The sequence below is a fragment of the Patiria miniata genome, unplaced genomic scaffold, assembly GCF_015706575.1.
Source record: "Patiria miniata isolate m_02_andy unplaced genomic scaffold, ASM1570657v1 HiC_scaffold_28, whole genome shotgun sequence".
NCBI classification, from domain to species: Eukaryota; Metazoa; Echinodermata; class Asteroidea; order Valvatida; family Asterinidae; genus Patiria; species Patiria miniata.
The window spans coordinates 2,298,672-2,319,150 of NW_024037067.1; the positions used below are offsets into that span (position 1 = coordinate 2,298,672).

Sequence of the window (20,479 nt, forward strand, 5' to 3'; positions counted from 1 at the left end):
TATTACTTTATTGTAAGCAAACCGTCCATAGAGACGAGAAACAGAATTGTTTTAAGTAAATACCACGCAAAAGAGTGGTTGAGTATTAAGTTATGACGATAAGTAGTTTCGTAAGAATGTATGAGAAGAAACATACAGCTTAAAGAGATTAAATGATCTTTGAAGTTCACGAGTCCGAATGATTTTGGTGACTTTTTGTTCTTGTCCGTCGGGTGGTCTCTAAATATCTCACGTAAGGACGAGGTGCTAGGGATAGCGAGGTAGAATTTAAAAATTAAACGAAATGAAATATAATGTAATTGAAGTTTAATCATAATTCTACCGAGTCTATACCTAGCACTGAAGGACTTACGTTCCCACCCAAACTTTTGGAGATGTGACCATAATATTTACCCATCCCGTTTTTCTGACGGACAACTTCGCACAAACAATGCACTGAGGATTACGGGCCTCGGGTGTGGTTATATAGTGGGGAAACCATTTGTTTAACAATGGGTTCTCTCAACCTAAAGAAACATACCGGTGACAGGTGCAATCTCGCGTAAGTCCTTCAGTGCTAGGTATAGACTCGGTAGAATTATAATTAAACTTCAATTACATTATATTTCATTTCGTTTAATTTTTAAATCATTCTGTTTAAGCTCTCAATGAATACTATGAAATCCGACACAGAATATTTTAAAAAGTATTTTAATGGGAATGTTTTGATAGCATTAGTTGGCTTTTTTGTTGATTATCAATAAGTTTTCTTAAAACCATGTTTGAAATTGTCAAGTACAGAACATAGCCTGCAATATAAAAAATATTTCTGAAAGTACCTAGTGTTTATCACAAACAAAAGAATTAAATGCATGGCTTCAAACTAATAAACCGACACTGCTTTAACAAATAAGCTTGGTGAACATTCAAAGATTCCCAAAACCATACAAAACACTATAGTATGTCCATGGGTTTTCCACAAACAACTGGCTGCTATGGATTTGCCTTGGGTTCATCATATCCCCTACGGTGTGTGAAATACAAGCACTGATCTTGACATACGCTGTACATTAACTTTTGTCGCTTTTTGACCAGTTCACTTTGATTCTCCAAATATGGCCACCTACGTACGAACATTCTACTTACAAATATTGTGCGCTTCAAGACATACTTAGAGACATACATGTAGTAAAGGCTGTTTGACAGCAAGCAAGCTTGCCGCTATAAACAGAACAAATGCCTGTCAAATAACTCACCTGAGGCAAACCACTAGACATGAACTGTAGCATAGCCATCTGTGCTGTAGCATCTTGCATGGCAACACGGTCTGGTCTTAATTTCAGGTAACTTTCACCACGCTCGATGTCCTGCAATGACATAGGTCACACATTACATGTACATCACTAGCAATAACAACATTATCAAATAAAGCTGCTTCATACTTGGTACAAATGCGAACACAGACACAACTTTTTGATGTCTGTGCAGGTACTCTTACTGCGAACTTCACCGTATGGACTTCATTCAAAATAGAACGTGTAAGGTCAACAATTTTAAAGATATAGTCCATCATTTGTAATTTGTGCATTTTGTTCGTTTGAAGCAACAAAAGTGATCAAAATCTAATGAAGGATACTGAACAACTAACCTGATGAAGTTTCAGTTCAGCTTCAGCTGTATATTCCGAGAAAAACAGCATTCTAGGATCTCAATTTCAAATCAAAAGTTGCTGAATCATGTTTTGAATTGTTTTAAATTGCAGCTATACGCGATGTCGCGCACTGATCCGACGAATTATAGCAACTGCGCGCGCCTGTGCGTTGTGCCAATGCTTGCGCGCGCTGCGCCGAATAACAAAACGAACTACTAATTTAAATTTTCTTAAGACGCACCGTAACTATGGGGGTAGCAGGGAGGGGGCGGAGGGGGGGGGGGGGGGTGGGTAGGGGTGTGGGGTGGGGGGCACATGTCCCCCAGTAGATGTCCTTGCCCTGAGGTGTCTAACAACCCCCTCCCCCCTTAAAAATCTTGAATTGAAAAAAAAAACAATCATTTGGCCCATATATCCATTGTGCCATATATAATTTTTAAGTGCCTTCTTTGAAAACTTGTTCACACTGTGTTGGGGGATGGGGGGCGCTACCGGGGGATATGGACTTCCACTGGGGGACACGTGTCCCCACCAATGACACTCCCCCCCCTATTTACACCACTATCTAGAGCTAGCAAGATGCTGTATATAAACATTTGACACAACACATTAGGGCTGTCAAGGGCAAGTACTGGTATGTACAGGTCAATGTGCACTTGTTGTACAAGTACGTGTGTAAATTATATACAAATTAGATTTTTTCCTGGACCAGGGTTCGACCTTAGCAGTGGTCCGCTGGCCAAATGCCAGTTGAATTGCCGGCAGACCAGCTGAAACACCTTGCCAAGTGGTCCGGCTGGCCAGCTGAAAAAATCTGTGTCAAAAAAATGCTTGTTGTATTTATTTGGTTTCTTACTTACATTCGCTATTTTTTTTCAAAAGAAACCTCCGTTATTTTTACAAATTCGCTTCGCGATATGACTACTTCGCAAGCAGCTCGATGTCACGGTGACTATACTGTGCGTAAACCCTGCTCAATGCAGCGATGACTGGTTCCTGCCGCACCAATTTAGAAGCCATGATGAAAATGTGGTAACTAGTCTGTGCACGGCTATGCGATCGATAGCGCTAGCCCGGCTATGCATTGTGCAGGCACGTGCTCTGTCAACTGGTCGGATTCGACATCGTAAACTGCCAAGAAAACACCGATGGAGAAAGAACATTTTTGCAAGTTAATTCACAGAATTGATCTAGCTTGTCTGTGTATGTATTTTCCGTGTTCAAGAGTTCATTTTGAGATCGCTCTACTCGTATTTGACGTGATACAATGCATCGTGTTTCCCGAAATTTTCGACCATAAAAACAAGGTCTGTTGGCTGCGCCACACACTGCACAGTGCATCACACACTACGGAGTTTTGGCCAGCTTCCCGTATTGACTAGCGTTGTGCATAGGCTATGGTGCGAACACCCTGAATTTTCCATTATTCTTTACGAATTATCGAATGTAAATATATTGACAATAAGGCCAAAAAAAGGATAGTTCTGCTTCCGGTTACCCGACCGACCCTATTTTTAGGCTGCGACCCTAAAAATGTTATCGGCAATTTCCCCCCCCCCCCCAAAAAAAAGATTGAATAAATAAAAATGAAATATTGTTGTCTTTTCTGTCTTCACAAAATACCTCTCAACAACCCTTTTGCATCAAAAAATGCTTGTATTTCTTTGTTTTCTTACTTTCATTCGCTTTTTTTCAAAAGAAACCTCCGTTATTTTTACAAATTCGCTTCGCGATCGCAATTCGATGTCACGGTGACTATAATTACATGGTGACGACTGGTTCCCGCCGCGCGCGCCGCGCAGGGGCCAATTTAGAAGACATGATGAAAATGCGGTAACCAGTCCATAGCGCGCTAGCAGTGTAGGCCACTGTCAACTGGTCGGACTCGACATCGTAAAAATGCCAAGAAAACACCGATGGAGAAAGAAAATTTTTGCAAGTTAATTTACAGAATTGATCTAGCTTGTCTGTGTATGTATTTTCTGTGTTCAAGAGTTATTTTGAGATCGCACTACTCGTATTTGGATGGATACATGCCGTGTGTTTCCCGAAATGTTTGCCCGTAAAAACGGGTCTGTCGGCCAATGGTCGGCCCATGGTGGGCCGCTCGCCACGCACGCACGTATCACACACCTCGGAGTTTTGGCCAGCTTCCCGTATTGACTAGCGTTGTGCATAGGCTATGGTGCGAACACCCTGAATTTTCCATTATTCTTTACGAATTATCGAATGTAAATATATTGACAATAAGGCCAAAAAAAGGATAGTTCTGCTTCCGGTTACCCGACCGACCCTATTTTTAGGCTGCGACCCTAAAAATGTTATCGGCAATTTCCCCCCCCCCCCCCCCAAAAAAAAGATTGAATAAATAAAAATGAAATATTGTTGTCTTTTCTGTCTTCACAAAATACCTCTCAACAACCCTTTTGCATCAAAAAATGCTTGTATTTCTTTGTTTTCTTACTTTCATTCGCTTTTTTTCAAAAGAAACCTCCGTTATTTTTACAAATTCGCTTCGCGATCGCAATTCGATGTCACGGTGACTATAATTACATGGTGACGACTGGTTCCCGCCGCGCGCGCCGCGCAGGGGCCAATTTAGAAGACATGATGAAAATGCGGTAACCAGTCCATAGCGCGCTAGCAGTGTAGGCCACTGTCAACTGGTCGGACTCGACATCGTAAAAATGCCAAGAAAACACCGATGGAGAAAGAAAATTTTTGCAAGTTAATTTACAGAATTGATCTAGCTTGTCTGTGTATGTATTTTCTGTGTTCAAGAGTTATTTTGAGATCGCACTACTCGTATTTGGATGGATACATGCCGTGTGTTTCCCGAAATGTTTGCCCGTAAAAACGGGTCTGTCGGCCAATGGTCGGCCCATGGTGGGCCGCTCGCCACGCACGCACGTATCACACACCTCGGAGTTTTGGCCAGCTCCCCGCGTCTTGACTAGCGTTGTGCATATGGTGCGAACGACCTGAATTTTCCATTAGGCTATTTTTTGAAATTATCGAACGTAATCAATATATTTATATTGACACTAATTAAAGGGGAAAGATTTCCATATACGAAGTTCATGAACACTCTGTGTACAAACCGTATGAGAGTGGACTGAAAAATTCTAAGTGTTTTCTAAGAAAATGCTTGTATTTTCTCACTGCTCAAATTGACTTTGATGACATGAAATTGCTATCTGGGGGCTTGTTAGTCAATACAGAGGAAAATTAGTGAACTTCGCATATTGTAATCTTGCCAAACTTCGCATTATTATAATTGAGTACCCCATTCAATCTGCATAAAAAAAATTGGCAAAAAAAAGAAAGAATTTCCGACCGACAGACCCTATTTTTGAAAGGCATGTAATCGGTAGCAAAACTTTTTTTTGGCCTAATTAAGGTAGGTTTTATTCACTTTTTGAGGCCATCATTTTGTGTATAGCTTTCGTAGTGCAATAATAATAAATCAGACTAAAACTTCGCATACTGAGGCCTAATTGAATAACCCATTCAATCTGCATAAAAAAATTGGCAAAAAAAACCCCCAAAAATCCGACCGACCGACCGACCCTATTTTTAAAAGGCATGTAATCTGAGGCAGAACTATATTTTTTATTTTCGGCCTCAGATCATGGAGGCAGAAAATAGACCTCTAATTTCTCAGGTGACATGATGACATGGGTGTTGACTATAGTCTAATTATGACTTATGTGAAACTGATTAACTGGTGGGTACACGCTGTATAAGATGGACCAATCAAAAACTTGGCGGACCAGTCAAAATTCTAGCCAACTGGTCCGGCTGGCCAGTCAAAAAAAAAGTTAAGGGCAACCCCTGTGGACATGCTATCTTTAAAAAATTATAACTTGAAAACATTAAGAGCGCCCATCACAAAATTTTCCAAGACTGTTGCTTACATCATAAACTAACATGCTAAAAAAAGAGCTTAGTTTAATATGATGTACAATATGATGGGTTCAAAATAGTGTTGAACTGACACGGAATGACCCAAAGGTTAACCTTGGCATAAGCATGTGTGTGTGATGTGGGAAAGGATGCCCTGGCCTACACCGCGTTGTGGGGAAGTTTTTCATTGTTGCGGTAATTAGGACCGAGTTGGGGGGACTTTCTGCTGTCCCCACAAATACCTCGCACAGACGATTGTATGTCCTCAGAACTACGGAACAAAACTGTATGTGGTGCAGTGGTCCACAGAACACCTACTGGCCATGCCTGCTTTGGCACAGTTCCAGGCTCTGAACAGCATGCATGGGAGCTAGGGTGGTCTGTTTGAGGCACACACCTTGGCACCGCATCATTAACACCACAAGTCCCTATATTGGCCGAGGATTGTCCATCTGTATTGCTTGTATGCACACCCAATTCCATGGCATTTGAAAGGTCAATCTGATTGCATATTTGTCTTTTACTTTTAACTTTATGGATTCAGAATTAAAGCCACTTATCTTTATTGAGTAAGAAATTCTCACTTATTTTGATTTGATTGGCTACATTCAAGGAAAGTTGGCGTACCTGTATATGCTAGCACTACTAGCTTACATGTATCATCTATCATATTATGCTTTGGCTGAAAATTAAAAACGTGGGAAGCTCTTTGATACTTTTCCCCTCAACAATAAATGTTTCAGGTGAATTGACCCAGAAAGCAATAAGCTCACATGGTAAAGAAACCAAATTGTTGCAGAATATCTTGTGATTCGCATGCTATTTGCATGTACCGTAATTTTCGGAATAAAAGCCGCGTGGAGTATAAGCCGCAGCACGCAAAAATCTGCAAATTAAAATTTGACGTCGGCGTATTAGCCGCACCGGTGTATAAGCCGCACCGACCGAGGCAGTTTCAATTTTGTAAGGCCTCCAAAATTCTGAAGACTTAAAGTCAAAAAGCTCTGGACCCGTTTCATTTGCACTACGAAAGCTATAAAAAGAGCCACAAAAGTTATATAAAAACATTTACGGTCGATACTTGTTAAAAAGAAAAATGAAAATTGATGATGAGAAATAACACCAGGAATTGCTGCCGGCTGGCTCGGCCTGTTCCTGGCCTAAAAGTTAGTGCTTGGCCCGGCAGCCTGTGCCGGCGAATGACACCATTTTTCCGCAGCACTTGAGAGAGTATGCAACCAACCATGTGTCGTCTGACTGGGGCACTACAAATCTTGCTTTGTGGCAACAGATGCTGATTTGTTTTGTCCTAAGAATAAATACAGTAAACATTTTCATGGGCAAAATCAACGTATAAGCCGCGGCTTATATTCCGAAAATTACGGTAGTTACTTCACATGAACACCATAATAAACGTGTGTAATTGGCATTTTTTCTCTTTTTGTGGAAATTGGTCCAACTACTCACGAGTACATGACTACCAGTGAGTAGTTTCTTTGCAAGTTCTCAAGTTCAAAATCACTGCTTGCCTAAGAGTACTCCATGCAAACACGCAAAGTAAATACCGTTATCCATATACTGCAGACTTGTTTGTGTACCTGTGTTTCTGGATCTTCAAGATGACTGTAAACAATCTTCTCAGACAGTGTCAAAGGACGCCTGAGACGGTCTTTCACAATCTTCAATTTGCTGTCCATTACATCATAGTTGATAAATTTGTCTTCATCAAACCGACTAATAGCAACCTATATGAAAAATATCAAGATTATTTAAGAGCGTTACACATCATACTGCTAAGCATTGCTTTAATTATGCTGAAATACAAGAGCAAAGTGATTATAATAGCTACAACATACTGTTCATTTATATTCATAAATACCTAAGACAGTTTACGCATTCCTATTGGTTGAGAGCCCGTCACGTGGCCGGTCTTAAACGGATGATAAAAACATGGCTAGCTGGACTTAAACACTTTTCCAGTGTCACATGAAATTTGGACTCCCATGAAATCCGGTGCCTTTTAATGTTTCATTGGTTGAACGTTCACATTCCTCACGTATGCATGCGCAATGTACTACCAGTGAATCAGTATTTCATGGTCCGAAATTCACACTACACCAGCCCAGCTGCGACTCGCACGCCAATGTCCTTATAAGGTAACGAGTTGTGGAGGGGCATTCCATATTATAGTCAGAGGGGTGTTTCGTAAAACATGAAGTAAAATTGTTGAACAAAATGGTTGGCAACGTCTAGTTTTTGACGTGTTTTGATTTTTGGACTGAAAAGATTTTTTTTTGACCGAAAAGGTATTTATGAATGGGAATAAATATGTGTTTGGTCGGTATTAAACACTCTGTTTAAGACTGGTGGGAGTCTGGATGGGTGATAATTACCCTCAGCTTCTTTCCAGACTCCCACTGGTCTTAAACAGAGTATTATAATACATCCAGAACACACATTTATTCCCTTATTAAAGTATAGTTAATAAATGGCTTGAAATGAAACTTAATGCCCTGGAGAGCAGCACTACAGTAAGCTCCCTGAGATGCTGGTACAGGGTGAGAAAACAAAAGTGACCGAATTAGAAAAAAATGATTTTAAAAATGTGTGGCTCGCTGTATTTCATAAAAATAACCCAGGGATAAAGTACATGTCACTGACTAGTAACTGTGAAAATTTCATGTAATTTGCATACTCTATTCCTATTTATTTTGATAAAGACATTACAAATTCAGCTGTCCACCACTGATCATTTACCATTCTATGAACTGATGAATACCATTATACAATGAAACTTGGATGTTTTCGCACGTCCATGAATGAACGAAAACTTGCAAAGCAAAACAGATAAAAATCGCCAACAATATTTCAGAAAAAAAATTGACTTGTTCCTCATATTCAAAACACAAAATCTGACAGTGAAATAATGTTTGTCTTGCCTCAAATGATTAAAATCTCACATTAGTATTTTAAAGGCAGTGTGTGCTGTAATCTGAAATTCTCACTCAGCTCAATGGCATTCCATGGTCAGCTATAAATGAATTATTTTAGTGAAGCATAACTTCTGATAGCATGCGCAGATCAATTTCAGTTTAAAAAATCCAGATGAATGGAAGAACACTTGTCCTCTTTTAAGACATACTTCATTGGTGTATCAAATTTGATTGCTTTTTAAGAGAAAAATATCATGAATGCAGGTCACTTTCTTTTTGACTCACCCTGTATTTTCAGTCTAAAGGAGTTAATCAATAAAACACAGTAATTAAATCAACCATTTTGAAAACTACGTATCTCAAAAAGTATTATTATGATTCTTTTCATTTTTTTAACCAGAGAGAAAACAACACTGAAAACTCACAATAACAAAGTTGCATTTTGCATGTAAAAACAAGGTGTCAAAATGACTACCTAAAATCCATCGTTTTAGGCCCCCCCCCCAAAAAAAACCTATTTTGGGGACAAACAAAACACTTCACCAAATTCCATCTCATTGGCACACCACTCAAATGAAAGGACTTGTTATCCGTTAATTTGATAGCACATTTGAGGTTGTAATGCTTTGAAGTTTTGAAGATTTCATAAAAATAATAGTAACAAGATCTTGAAATTATTGAAAAATTTAGAGGATAAAATGTAGTACCAGTTCATGTGTACACATGAGTTGTGTACACACGTCAATTTACTTTACCTTTGCCCGTTGGCATGCATTGGTTGTAGTTTGAAGCATTCTGGCTTGAAGCCTCGTTGCAAAGGCAAACTGCATCTGTTATTAAATATCACACATACATACATATGTTTGGAAATCAGATTTACACAATAATACATAAAATGAATTTCAACCCAAAATCAGCAGGTTAGAGCACCATTTAGGAAGACTACATGTTGTTGTCAATTAGGGTAAAAAAGAGTTCTGAGGCTGTTGAACGTACTGTTTAAAACAGGAAAATGCATTTGTACATGTACATGCACATGTATGTCAGACCAAACGCACAAACTAATGCTTTAATCTTATTGTGCAATGGGAATCTTTTTTATCGGAAACAAACCCTGGTATCAGGGTTCCATATTAACAAAATATTGGTCATAAATAATGTTAGTACTTCTTCAGTGGTCAGGTACATTTAAGTAATTGCGCAGTGGCAAACACAAAAAAAAACACTTTTCAGTCACCAGTCCACAGTTTGGAGGCAACAAATTCAAATGTTGGTCATATTCAAAGTATGTTCATGAATTAATGACAAAGTAATTGTGAAGTTCAGAACCAGCAGATAGACTGGACCAAACATAAATGCCTCTTTTAACATTTGGACATGATATGCGACTGTAGATATCGAGCAAAAACCTTCCACAACATGACCCAAGATTCCACCACAAAAACTACAAACTACAATCCCGGCCAAAATGGTTGGGACACATCCAAACAATAAGCATACCCTCCCCTAGTCCCCGCTCCCCTGGTCAATGTTGTTATCTCGCACTTGAGCACAGACCACGCAATGAGAGACAACATTGGCCGGGGCCGGGGCCGGGGGATGGGGATGGGGATGGGGGCCCAGTGAGTTTGGCCGGGATTGTACAAATGTACATGTAGTTACTGGTGCTGGCATTCAAAACAGTGCAGGTACAATATTTATTGTGACTCTGAAAGGACACAATTGATCAATTACCAATTTTCTGAAGTCTTTGAAAAAAATGCGATGTTGTGAAAGAAATATCCTACAGTATGTCATAAGAGAAAACTGCAATTTAAAAAAAATCTAATGTCCTTTCAGGGCAACCATAAATTTGCATAAAACTAAGACAACCTCTGCATAATTGTATGCCCTTTTCAGACCTTACCTACATGTATATTTTTAACTTGCAGACTAATAATCATGACATTACAATTGTTCAATAAATTTCCATGGCAAATTTCATTATCATAACCCCTAACCCTATGAGGTACATAACTGCCTAAAAACCCTGAACACAAAACCATGCAACACATGTCAAAATGAGAAACCTGCCCCTTGTAGCAAGATCCATCAGTTCAAAAATTAAATCTCAAGGCCAAAATAGCTCCCATTGTCTCAGAATTGGCTGTTATTGCACTAGCTCAATACAATTAATACAGCAAGGTCCCATAGACTTTTACGTACTTTATACGATGCACCTTGTTGCATTTCTAGAGCAGGTATAGGGGTAAGGTAATAACATTTGATTGAACAAATACCGTATGAAGTTCATCAACAAAAAGGTTTGCCAACAGAGGAAAGTCTGGGGGAAAGTTGCAGTATTACTGTGTCAGTCCACTGACATCCAAGATGACATACTGGATCTTCATATAGACCCTGTCTGTTTGGAGGTACATGCATCAGTTACTTTGTCCCATTTCAGTTTGGTCCATGCCACTTTGCTCGAGAAACTAAAGGTATTCATCTATTTATATTGTAGATTACCTCATAATGAAATGATGCTTGTAAGGCAGGTTTCATTTTATGTGTACTTCTCATCAGTTTAAATAAGCCTCCAAAGTTTCTTGAAAGCAGTTTTGAAGGATTTACATTACCCCTGGGTGATTCCAGCATCAAGGAAACTGACTCAGACCATGTTTTGAACTTTGCACTGGGAATTAAACTGATAGTATATTTTTCAAATCATATACATCCAGCATCAAGTTTGGATCATCATGATTAATTGGCTATGTCATGGACGTACATGTTCCATTAACCCTATGGCCTCCCAAAAAGTCTCCGGTTTCTTGTATGGAGCTTGCACCAAAAGTGGTGCAGCGACGTGTGTTTTTTTTTCCCCCAACTTTTTTTTTCTTCAAATGTCGGCTGATGTTGCAGATGACACTTCGATCCCCTTAAAACTCTCAAAAATATCCTTCAGAGTGGAGCTTGAGGTGACCTCAGTAAGGCTGTCACGCCCCAACTATCGCATCGGTCCCAACTATAGTTGGGCCTGTCCTAACTATAGTTGGGCCTGTCCCAACTGTAGTTCCACAGTTGGGCTGGCCCAACTATAGTTGGGCCTGTCCCAACTATAGTTGGGCCTGTCCCAACTATAGTTGGGACGGTCCCAACTGTAAGTTCCATTGTTGGGCTGGCCCATCTATAGTTGGGCCACTCCGATCTTTTTATTTTGCGGTGTCCCAACTATAGTTTACATTGATGTACAACTGTAAAACGTTCCCTTCAGCTCTGATACACGTCTGACTTTACTGGGGACCACTGAAATTAGTTATTGATGGGGCGAATCTATAGTTGGGCCACTCCAATCTTTTTATTTTGCGGTCCCAACTATAGTGTACATTGTTGTACGATTATAAAACGTTCCCTACAACTCTAATACACATCTGACTTTACTTGGGACCAATGAAATTATCTATGGGTGGGGACCATCTGTAGTTGGGCCACCGCAATATTTTTATTTGGCGGTCCCAACTATAGTTTACATTGATGTACGACGACTATAAAACATTCCCTACAGCTCTGTTACATACTGTCCGACTTTACTTGGGACCTTTGACATTAGCTATGGGTGGGGCCCATCTATACTAGTTGGCCGGCCATGGCAATGAATTTTGCAAAATGTTGCTGGACAATCAACCCAGCAGCTGGACAACTCATCCAACTAGGCAGTACCACGTGACCGGCCAGCCTTGCGGCATGCATGCACGACGAATACACGGTGCCAGCGCCGCGGAACATTTAATCCAACAAGATCTAGATCAAGCATGAAGCATCCGGCGCAACTCCAGTCCTAACTATAGTTGGGCCGACCCAACTGCCGCACTATAGTTGGGACAGTCCCAACTATAGTTGGGACCGATGCGATAGTTGGGGCGTGACAAGGCCATAAGGCTGGAGAATTCTGCACCCACTTACGATCTCGACCAACACGAACATTCTTCGGGAAATTTGGATAAAGACAAAAATCAGAGCATGAGCTGCCAGGCTGGTCATTAGTCTGCTCCTTTACAGATTGCGCTAATTAAAAAGCATTTACAGGTTCCAGATACATGGCCATCGCTCCCTCAGTCTGGCTTCCAGACGCACATTTGCAAAATAACAACACCGTCTGCAAGTGGTGCCTGACTAAATTTAGTGCAAAATATATGGGAGCCCAGAGAGGCCACATAAAGCTTATACTCGATCGTAACCCCATCCAAAAACACATTAAAATTGTGCAGCAGCAGGATTCCAATCAAACCAGTGAGTTTGGTGGTTTTGAGAAATCATCTTACATTGAAAAAAAAAACACTTTTTATTTTTGCCGACGGACTACGGACTACGATGGCTACGGACCAGTAACTGGAGACTTTTTGGGGGGCCTAACCTCCCCAAATTCTCCAAAATCCTCTTTACTTGCAACGTCTTCCCCAAGACGGGCCGAGGGAGCATCAAATCATGTGCGCGCATCTACCACTCGTCATACAAGAGCAAAGAAGCTTACAATCCTCAATATCAACTTCCAAAGTTTGAAAAATAATAATTGAATTTTTGGCACTTCTCCAAGACCAAAAACCAGACATCGTTTTTGGTTCAGAAACCTGGCTCAACAATTCTATCCTTGATGCCGAGTTATTTCCCCCGAATATGCAGTCTTCAGGAAAGTTTGCCCAGATGGATATGAAGGGGTTTTAATCGCTATCAAAAACCTCTCTGCTCATCTTGTTGACAATCTAAACTCTGATTCCAAATGCACAGGTTCGCGTTAAGTTCGGCCCTAAGAAGGTGTAGTTGGAGCATTTTGATTCTTCACATCGACCCATTGATATGCTTAACTCATCGATATCTAAGCTCCACCAGACAACGAAAGGAAACTGTAAAGTCTGGTTGGGTGCAGACTTCAACATAAATTGACATAAATTGGACATAAGGACATAAATTGGTCTGATCAATCCGTTTCTGCTGGAAGCAACATTGCCACCCAGTGCAAGAAATTTATGACAACATCCTGGATTTGCTTCTTGTTTCCAATCCTACTATTTTTGATTCTTTCCAAATTTTGCCTGGATTAGGAGACCACAGTATTGTGAAAATTCATGTTAACACTGGATGTCAAAATGTAAGCCATCCCGCAGAAAGTTTTTCTTGTATATAAAAAGAAAATTTGATGATCTTCGCAAAGATTTGGCTACCTTCGGGGTGAGCTTCCTACAGGAAAATTCAATCAAGATCTGTTAATGAGAACTGGACTCGCTTGAGAAGTACACTCTGACTCATGTCGCTTACTGAACAACATATTTCATCAAAATTCCATCACATGGTTTAATTTGCCTTGGTTCTCTCCCACACTTTGCCAACAAAACAGTAGGCTCCAAAGATTGTATAACCAGCAGAGAAAGCCAAAAGGTTTTCAAGAGCGCCCGTAAAGCATACAAGAGTAACCTTAACAAAGCTCATGATCAATACATGATGTATGAGAATCTTCAGAAGAACCCAAAGAAGTTTTGGAAATATGTGAAATCCAAACGCATACAATGTTGGTTTTCACCCGCTAAAGAGCGACAGTGAGACAGTGTCTGACCAAACCGGGAAAGCCAACATCTTAAATTCATTTTTTAAGTCAGTCTTCACGCAGGAGGACACTACAACTCTTCCCTATTTTCAGCAGATCTTCCCTGATATTGAGCCACATGATGTAACATCTGAAGGTATCCAGAAACTTCTCCATGAATTAAATCCATCAGAAATTCTCAGTGAATGAGTAATGAACTGGCACCATTACTGACAGCTCTCTTCAATCAATCTGTCATCTCGGGCCAACTCCCAGATGATTGGATTACTGCCAATGTTACTCCATTGTTTAAGAAGAGGCAGCAAGAGCGACCCATTTAACTAACGTCTGTCCTGTTCAAAGTTTTGGAACATGTCATCCATTGTCATGATGTTTCACCTTGAACGTCACCAAATACTAACCGACTGCCAAAGCGGTGTTAGGAAAAATAGAGGCTGTGATATCCAGCTACTGTACTCATCACAGTGGATGACATTGCTAAATCAGTGGGAAAAGGAAAACAGATCGACGCCATATTATTGAACTTCTCAAAAGTATGCGATAGCGTTCCTCATCAAAGGCTTCTTCTTAAACTAAAGCTCTTTGGGATTGCTGGCAACATTTACAATAGATTTTCAAGCTTCCTAACATTACGCACACAGAGAGTAGTACATATACAGGAAGATGAAAGCTCTACATCTGCCGATGTTACATTGTATATCTGGCGTACCCCAAGGCACGGTTCTAGGACCACTTTTGTTAAGCTCTATATATGTGAACGATATTCCATTTTACATTTCTTCCAAAACCAGTCTCTTTGCAGACGATGGCTTATTGTATCGAGAAATAAATTCACCACCCAATGCTGCCTTGCTTCAAAGTGACCTGGATGCTCTCTGTACATGGGAAAGTGAGTGGGAAATGAAATTCAACACAGATAAAAGCTTCATCATGCACATGACAACCAAGAAAAACCCAGTTCTTCGTAAGTATAATATCAATGGAAAGCCACTCCAAACAACATCCAACCATCTATGCCTAGGAATCACCTTCAGCAGTGATTGCAGCTGGTCATCTCACAATTATAAACAAAATCACAACTACTAACTAGTGCCAAGCAGACAACTGCTGTATCATCCGGCGGAACTGGAGCAAAGAAGTAATATCTCAGGTAGCAGTTTTTGGTTCGCCCCAAGCATGGTGTTTGCGGCTGGGCCCCATTTACACATGTTACAGAAGAGGAAAAGAAACAGCAGAGAATTGCTGCAAGAATGTGCTGCAACAACTATACCAGAAAAGCAAGCATCACTGCCATGTTACAGGAGCTAGGTTGGCCACTATTTGAACTTAAAAGAATAACATCCAAATTGACAATGTTTTATAAAATCCCCCATGGACTTCACCGTACAGACAAGAACATATCACAGATCACATCAGTATTCCTTCCATCATCTTCATGCAAAAACCAAGATGTACAGCATCAGCTTCTTCCCATCAACCATACATACCTCACTGGAATGCTCTACCGAAATCGACCATCAACATTACCAATCAAGACCAATTCAAAACCGCCGTTGCTGACCACATACTTCAAGGGGAATACCAAATTTAGATGTTCTTACTCCCCACACACCAACTCCAGTGGGATGCAGATCAACCACTTTGCTAGAGAATCCTTTACGTAGATGTAGCTATACAGTCCACCGTGAGCTTGTTTTCCTTTAAAACTGTATCGCACGTCCGCCGTTTTGTTTTACGCTTTAAAAACTTTCCAAAAGGAGATCCAACGACACTTTGTTGAATATCAAAAGACTGTTTACTGTACGCTGAATAAATACTGAACAGTCATTGTGTTGTGCTATAAATACACCTATGCCGCGTCACACTTACGACATATTTTTTTCAATGAATTGCAGGATGCGCATTGAAGGGATACAAAGTGCAACATGTCAAATTCCTGATGAGCATGTCAGCTGTCAGAGTTACTCAAGCTAAGTTAATCTGAATTTAAACAAGTCAGGTGTGTTTACAAACACAAACCGTGACTTTTCCCATGACAAAACACCACTCTTTTAACATCAACTTACACGTACCGTACCTTGGTCACATGGAACGTTCATTGACAGCATTAGTGTCTTCTGTAGGTTTTATATGAATTAATCCCTAATCCCTATGATCTCAGAATAAATACAAGATTTTTATTGTTTTAGCCACTGTGACCTTGACCCTTCGACCCCCAATGCGATAGGCCTATTAGGATTACCAAGAACAATCCACAAACCAAATTTGAAGTTCATATGTAAAGTATTTCTCAAGTTATCGCGCCGACAAAATTTCTTTTGTTTCAGCCACTGTGAGCTTGACCCTTGACCTTTCAGCCCCAAATGCAATAGGCTTTTTAGGATTACCAAGAACAATACACAAACCAAATTTGAAGTTCATATGTAAAGTATTTCTCAAGTTATCGCGCTGACAAAGTTTCTTTTGTTTTAGTCACTGTGACCTTGACCCTTGACCTTTCGGCCCCAAATGCAAAATGGTTGTTAGGATTACCAAGAACAATACACAAACCAAATTTGAAGTTCATATGTAAAGTATTTCTCAAGTTATCGCGCTGACAACATTTCTTGTTTTAGTCACTGTGACCTTGACCCTTGACCTTTCGGCCCCAAATGCATAAGGGTTCTTAGGATTACCAAGAACAATACACAAACCAAATTTGAAGTTCATATGTAAAGTATTTCTCAAGTTATCGCGCTGACAAAATTTCTTTTGTTTTAGTCACTGTGACCTTGACCCTTGACCTTTCGGCCCCAAATGCAAAAGGGTTGTTAGGATTACCAAGAACAATACACAAACCAAATTTGAAGTTCATATGTTAAGTATTACTCAAGTTATCGCGCTGACAAGATTTGTCCGGACACACACACACACACACACACACACACGTTCTCAAATTTGTATCCTTGTGGAGACATTCCTTTGTTCTCGTGTAGTAAAGTGCTCAATTTTGAAAGTGAAGTTTCAAAATGCTCTTATTTTAACCAGAATTAGTTTCCTTGGCTGAAATTTGGACTTAATATCCCTTTTCTAAAACTCTTCCATTTGCGACGGATCAACCCACCTTGGAAATTCCTAGTTTTTGAGTAAAACCCATATATCTATTTCGTGAAAACCTTGTGGAGACCTATTCATCTATAGAAATTGCCCTGTGGAGACCTTTACAATGTTTTGTTCCCTTTTGTGTGTGTGTCTCCACAAGGATACAAATTTGTAGTCACCCACCCACCCACCCACCCACGGAAGGACAAGGCGGAAACAGTATGCCCCTTCGGCTTCGCCACGGGGCATAAAAAGCAACTGCTTTAGACACTTTGGTACTGGACAGTCAATAAAATTGAGTTTTGAACAGAACTCGTAAAAAAATAGAGGTGTCCTGATAAGGATTACCAACCAGTCTGCTTTAGGTTGAAATAAGTCCAAGTAACTTTGACCCTATCGCCTTTTTGAACATTCGTACATGATCTGGCGTCAGTAGCATCAAAGGGAAGCATGAGACTTAGAAGGAGGTTTTCACGTTTTTTTGCCGATTTTTAAAATTTCCCTTCAAATTACAAGCAAGAACTCACCTACATGTATGACACAATATGTATCCTTTGTGCAGCAGAGGATCCTGTCAAAATGACAAAATTATCAAGCTGAACCTGAAAAAAGGGTATTTTTAGTGCAAATCCGAAGGTACAACCTTCATCAGCCGTGTCGTGTACAAAATGGTGCAAAGCCGTTTTCTATGGTGGCCTTGAAGGGACATAACCGGTCGTAAATATTTTTGCGACGTCTTGAATTTATTCACGACTAGTCGTGAAACAGGACTCGTTTATACTAAGCTGCATCGGGAGTCCTGTTTATTACGTGACGATTTACTATGTTTTGTTTGCTGCCCCCCAACGACGACTTTTACACAAATTGCACGTTTGGGTCGAAACAGGACCTGAAAAACAGCGCTCAAAAGTACCTTTTGTATTCATTTCATTACAGACACGATAGTCGTTTTTATTTCATCACACCTTAGGCTACATATCCGAAAAATGACGGAAATGTCTTCGAGCATTCCACAAGCTCTTTAATAGCAAAAAACATTGAATTCATTACCTACGCGAAAATCTCCTTCATAAGTCTCGTGCTTCCCTAAAGCTACTGCCGCCAGATTATGTCAGAATGTTAAAAAAGGCGGTAAGTAGGGTCAAAGTTACTTGGACTAGGTTGAAATTGTCATTTTGAATGATAAACAAGAAAAGTGTGTCTTCCAACACAAATGCCCCTCCACCATAACTGTCCCATAACTTGACACACTGCCACCCTCTTGATATGATAATTTATACGAGCTATCTGGATCTGTGGAACTATTCAGTTACATAACCATTGATTTGTCTAGTTAACACTGATCTTGACCTGTGGCACCCCCCTCCCTCTGAATTAAAACTGGTTTCACAGGGTAGGTGTTGTGTAATTAAATGTGAAGTGAAAAACAACAAGATCCTACAGAATGAAGTAGAAAGAGATGTACCACTTGTAAGCTACCTGACAAGTTTCATGACAATACACCAAGTCTAAATTGAGTTATCGTGATGACAAGCGTTTCTTTTGTTTTCGCCATATTGACCTTGACCTTGTACCTGTAGCCCCGAAATTCAATAGGCTTCTTGGAGAATCCACTATCAAACTACCTGCCAAGTTTTATGACAATCCATCAAGTCTTCCTTGAGTTATCGTGATGACAAGCATTTCTTTTGTTTTAGCCATATTGACCTTGACCTTTGACCTGTAACCCCCAAATTCAGTAAGGCTTCTTGGGGGTTCCACTAGCAAGCCATCTTTAAAGTTTCATGACAATACATCAATGCTAATTTGAGTTATCGTGATGACAAGCATTTCTTTTGTTTACGTTATCATAATGCATTTCTTTTGTTTTAGCCATATTGACCTTGACCTTTGACTGGTAACCCCCAAATTCAATAGGCTTCTTGGGCGTACCCCTAGCAAGCCACCTGTCAAGTTTTATGACAATCCATCAAGTCTTCCTTGAGTTATCGTGATGACAAGCATTTCTTTTGTTTTAGCCATATTGACCTTGACCTTTGACCTGTAACCCCCAAATTCAATAGGCTTCTCGAGGGTTCCACTAGCAAGCCATCTTTAAAGTTTCATGACAATACATCAATGCTAATTTGAGTTATCGTGATGACAAGCACTTCTTTTGTTTACGTTATCATAATGCATTTCTTTTGTTTTAGCCATATTGACCTTGACCTTTGACCAGTAACCCCCAAATTCAATAGGCTTCTTTGGGAACCCACTAGTAAACTACCTGCTAAGTTTCATGACAATCCATTAAGTTTATCTTGAGTTATCTTGATGAAAGCATTTTCTTTTGTTTTAGCCATATTGACCTTGACCTTGTACATGTAGCCCTCAAATTCAATAGGCTTCTTGGGGAATCCACTATCAAACTAAATGCCAAGTTTCATGACAATCCATCAAGTCTATCTTGAGCTATCGTGATGAAAGCAAAAGTGTGACATACACACACACCCACCCACCCACCCACCCACACACAGTCGTTTTTTGCTATGCTTCCGAGGATTGGCTTTGTGTTTCCCTTTGTCCCTGTAATATAACACTCTCCCATAGACTAAGCACACAAACCTGCGTTCGAGGACAATAGGCACCTTCCTTCGAGGATCAATGGCCCCTTTGTGCTCCTTTTGTTGTCTGTCCTCAGGCGTAATGCCATGCAGGAACACACCCACCCACACACACCCACACACCCATACTTGTTTCACATGACTAGTGTGGACTTTCCATTGCTTTCGTGTAGTTAAGAAAAACCAGTGAAAAAACTCATTTTTCTCAAACTGTGAAAACTCTTTCAACCCAATTTTTTTTTCTATGATTCCCTTTAGTGTTTCTCTTCATTCTGCTACAGATAAACCTAACCCAAAAATGCCTCTAAACCTGTTTTCCAGAAATGGGGAAACACTGTGTGGACGTGGGGTAAGTCCACACAACGTCGGTGCTACCTACATTATGTGGACGTCTTTTGTTCGGAAGTCCACACTGCGTATGTAAGACAAACTCACGGAAGGACATGACAGAAACAGTATGCCCTTCGGCTTCGCCGGGGCATAAAAACAGTCTTTACTCTAATTTGATTGAAACTTAAGTGGGGCCCGTAAGAGACAGGGCTACTCTGAAACGTGCAAAACTAAATCAGGCCACCTTTACTCAATCTTTAGCCAGCAAATTTCTCCAAAAATTCCACTGGGCAAAGAAAAGGTCCTCAAAATTTCACCAACCAAGTTTGCAGACTCAATTCAATTTTCTTCAATATTTTGCACATGAGAGGGAAGTCAAGTGATTTCAACATGAGGCTAAAGACTAGACTGGTACATGTCC

The 20,479-nt window shown here is 40.2% G+C and overlaps 1 protein-coding gene across 1 annotated transcript in view; it reads right to left on the minus strand.

The window, feature by feature from the left end:
• Nucleotides 1-20,479, minus strand: part of LOC119734821 (aconitate hydratase, mitochondrial-like) — a 48,102-nt gene that overhangs the window by 16,649 nt on the left and 10,974 nt on the right. Inside the window, exons 2-4 of the mRNA XM_038208395.1 lie at nucleotides 9,225-9,299; nucleotides 7,135-7,281; nucleotides 1,236-1,346 (exon numbers count right to left, since the gene is read on the minus strand). Coding sequence (XP_038064323.1) covers nucleotides 1,236-1,346; nucleotides 7,135-7,281; nucleotides 9,225-9,299 — 333 coding nt within the window. The remainder of the gene's footprint in view (nucleotides 1-1,235; nucleotides 1,347-7,134; nucleotides 7,282-9,224; nucleotides 9,300-20,479) is intronic.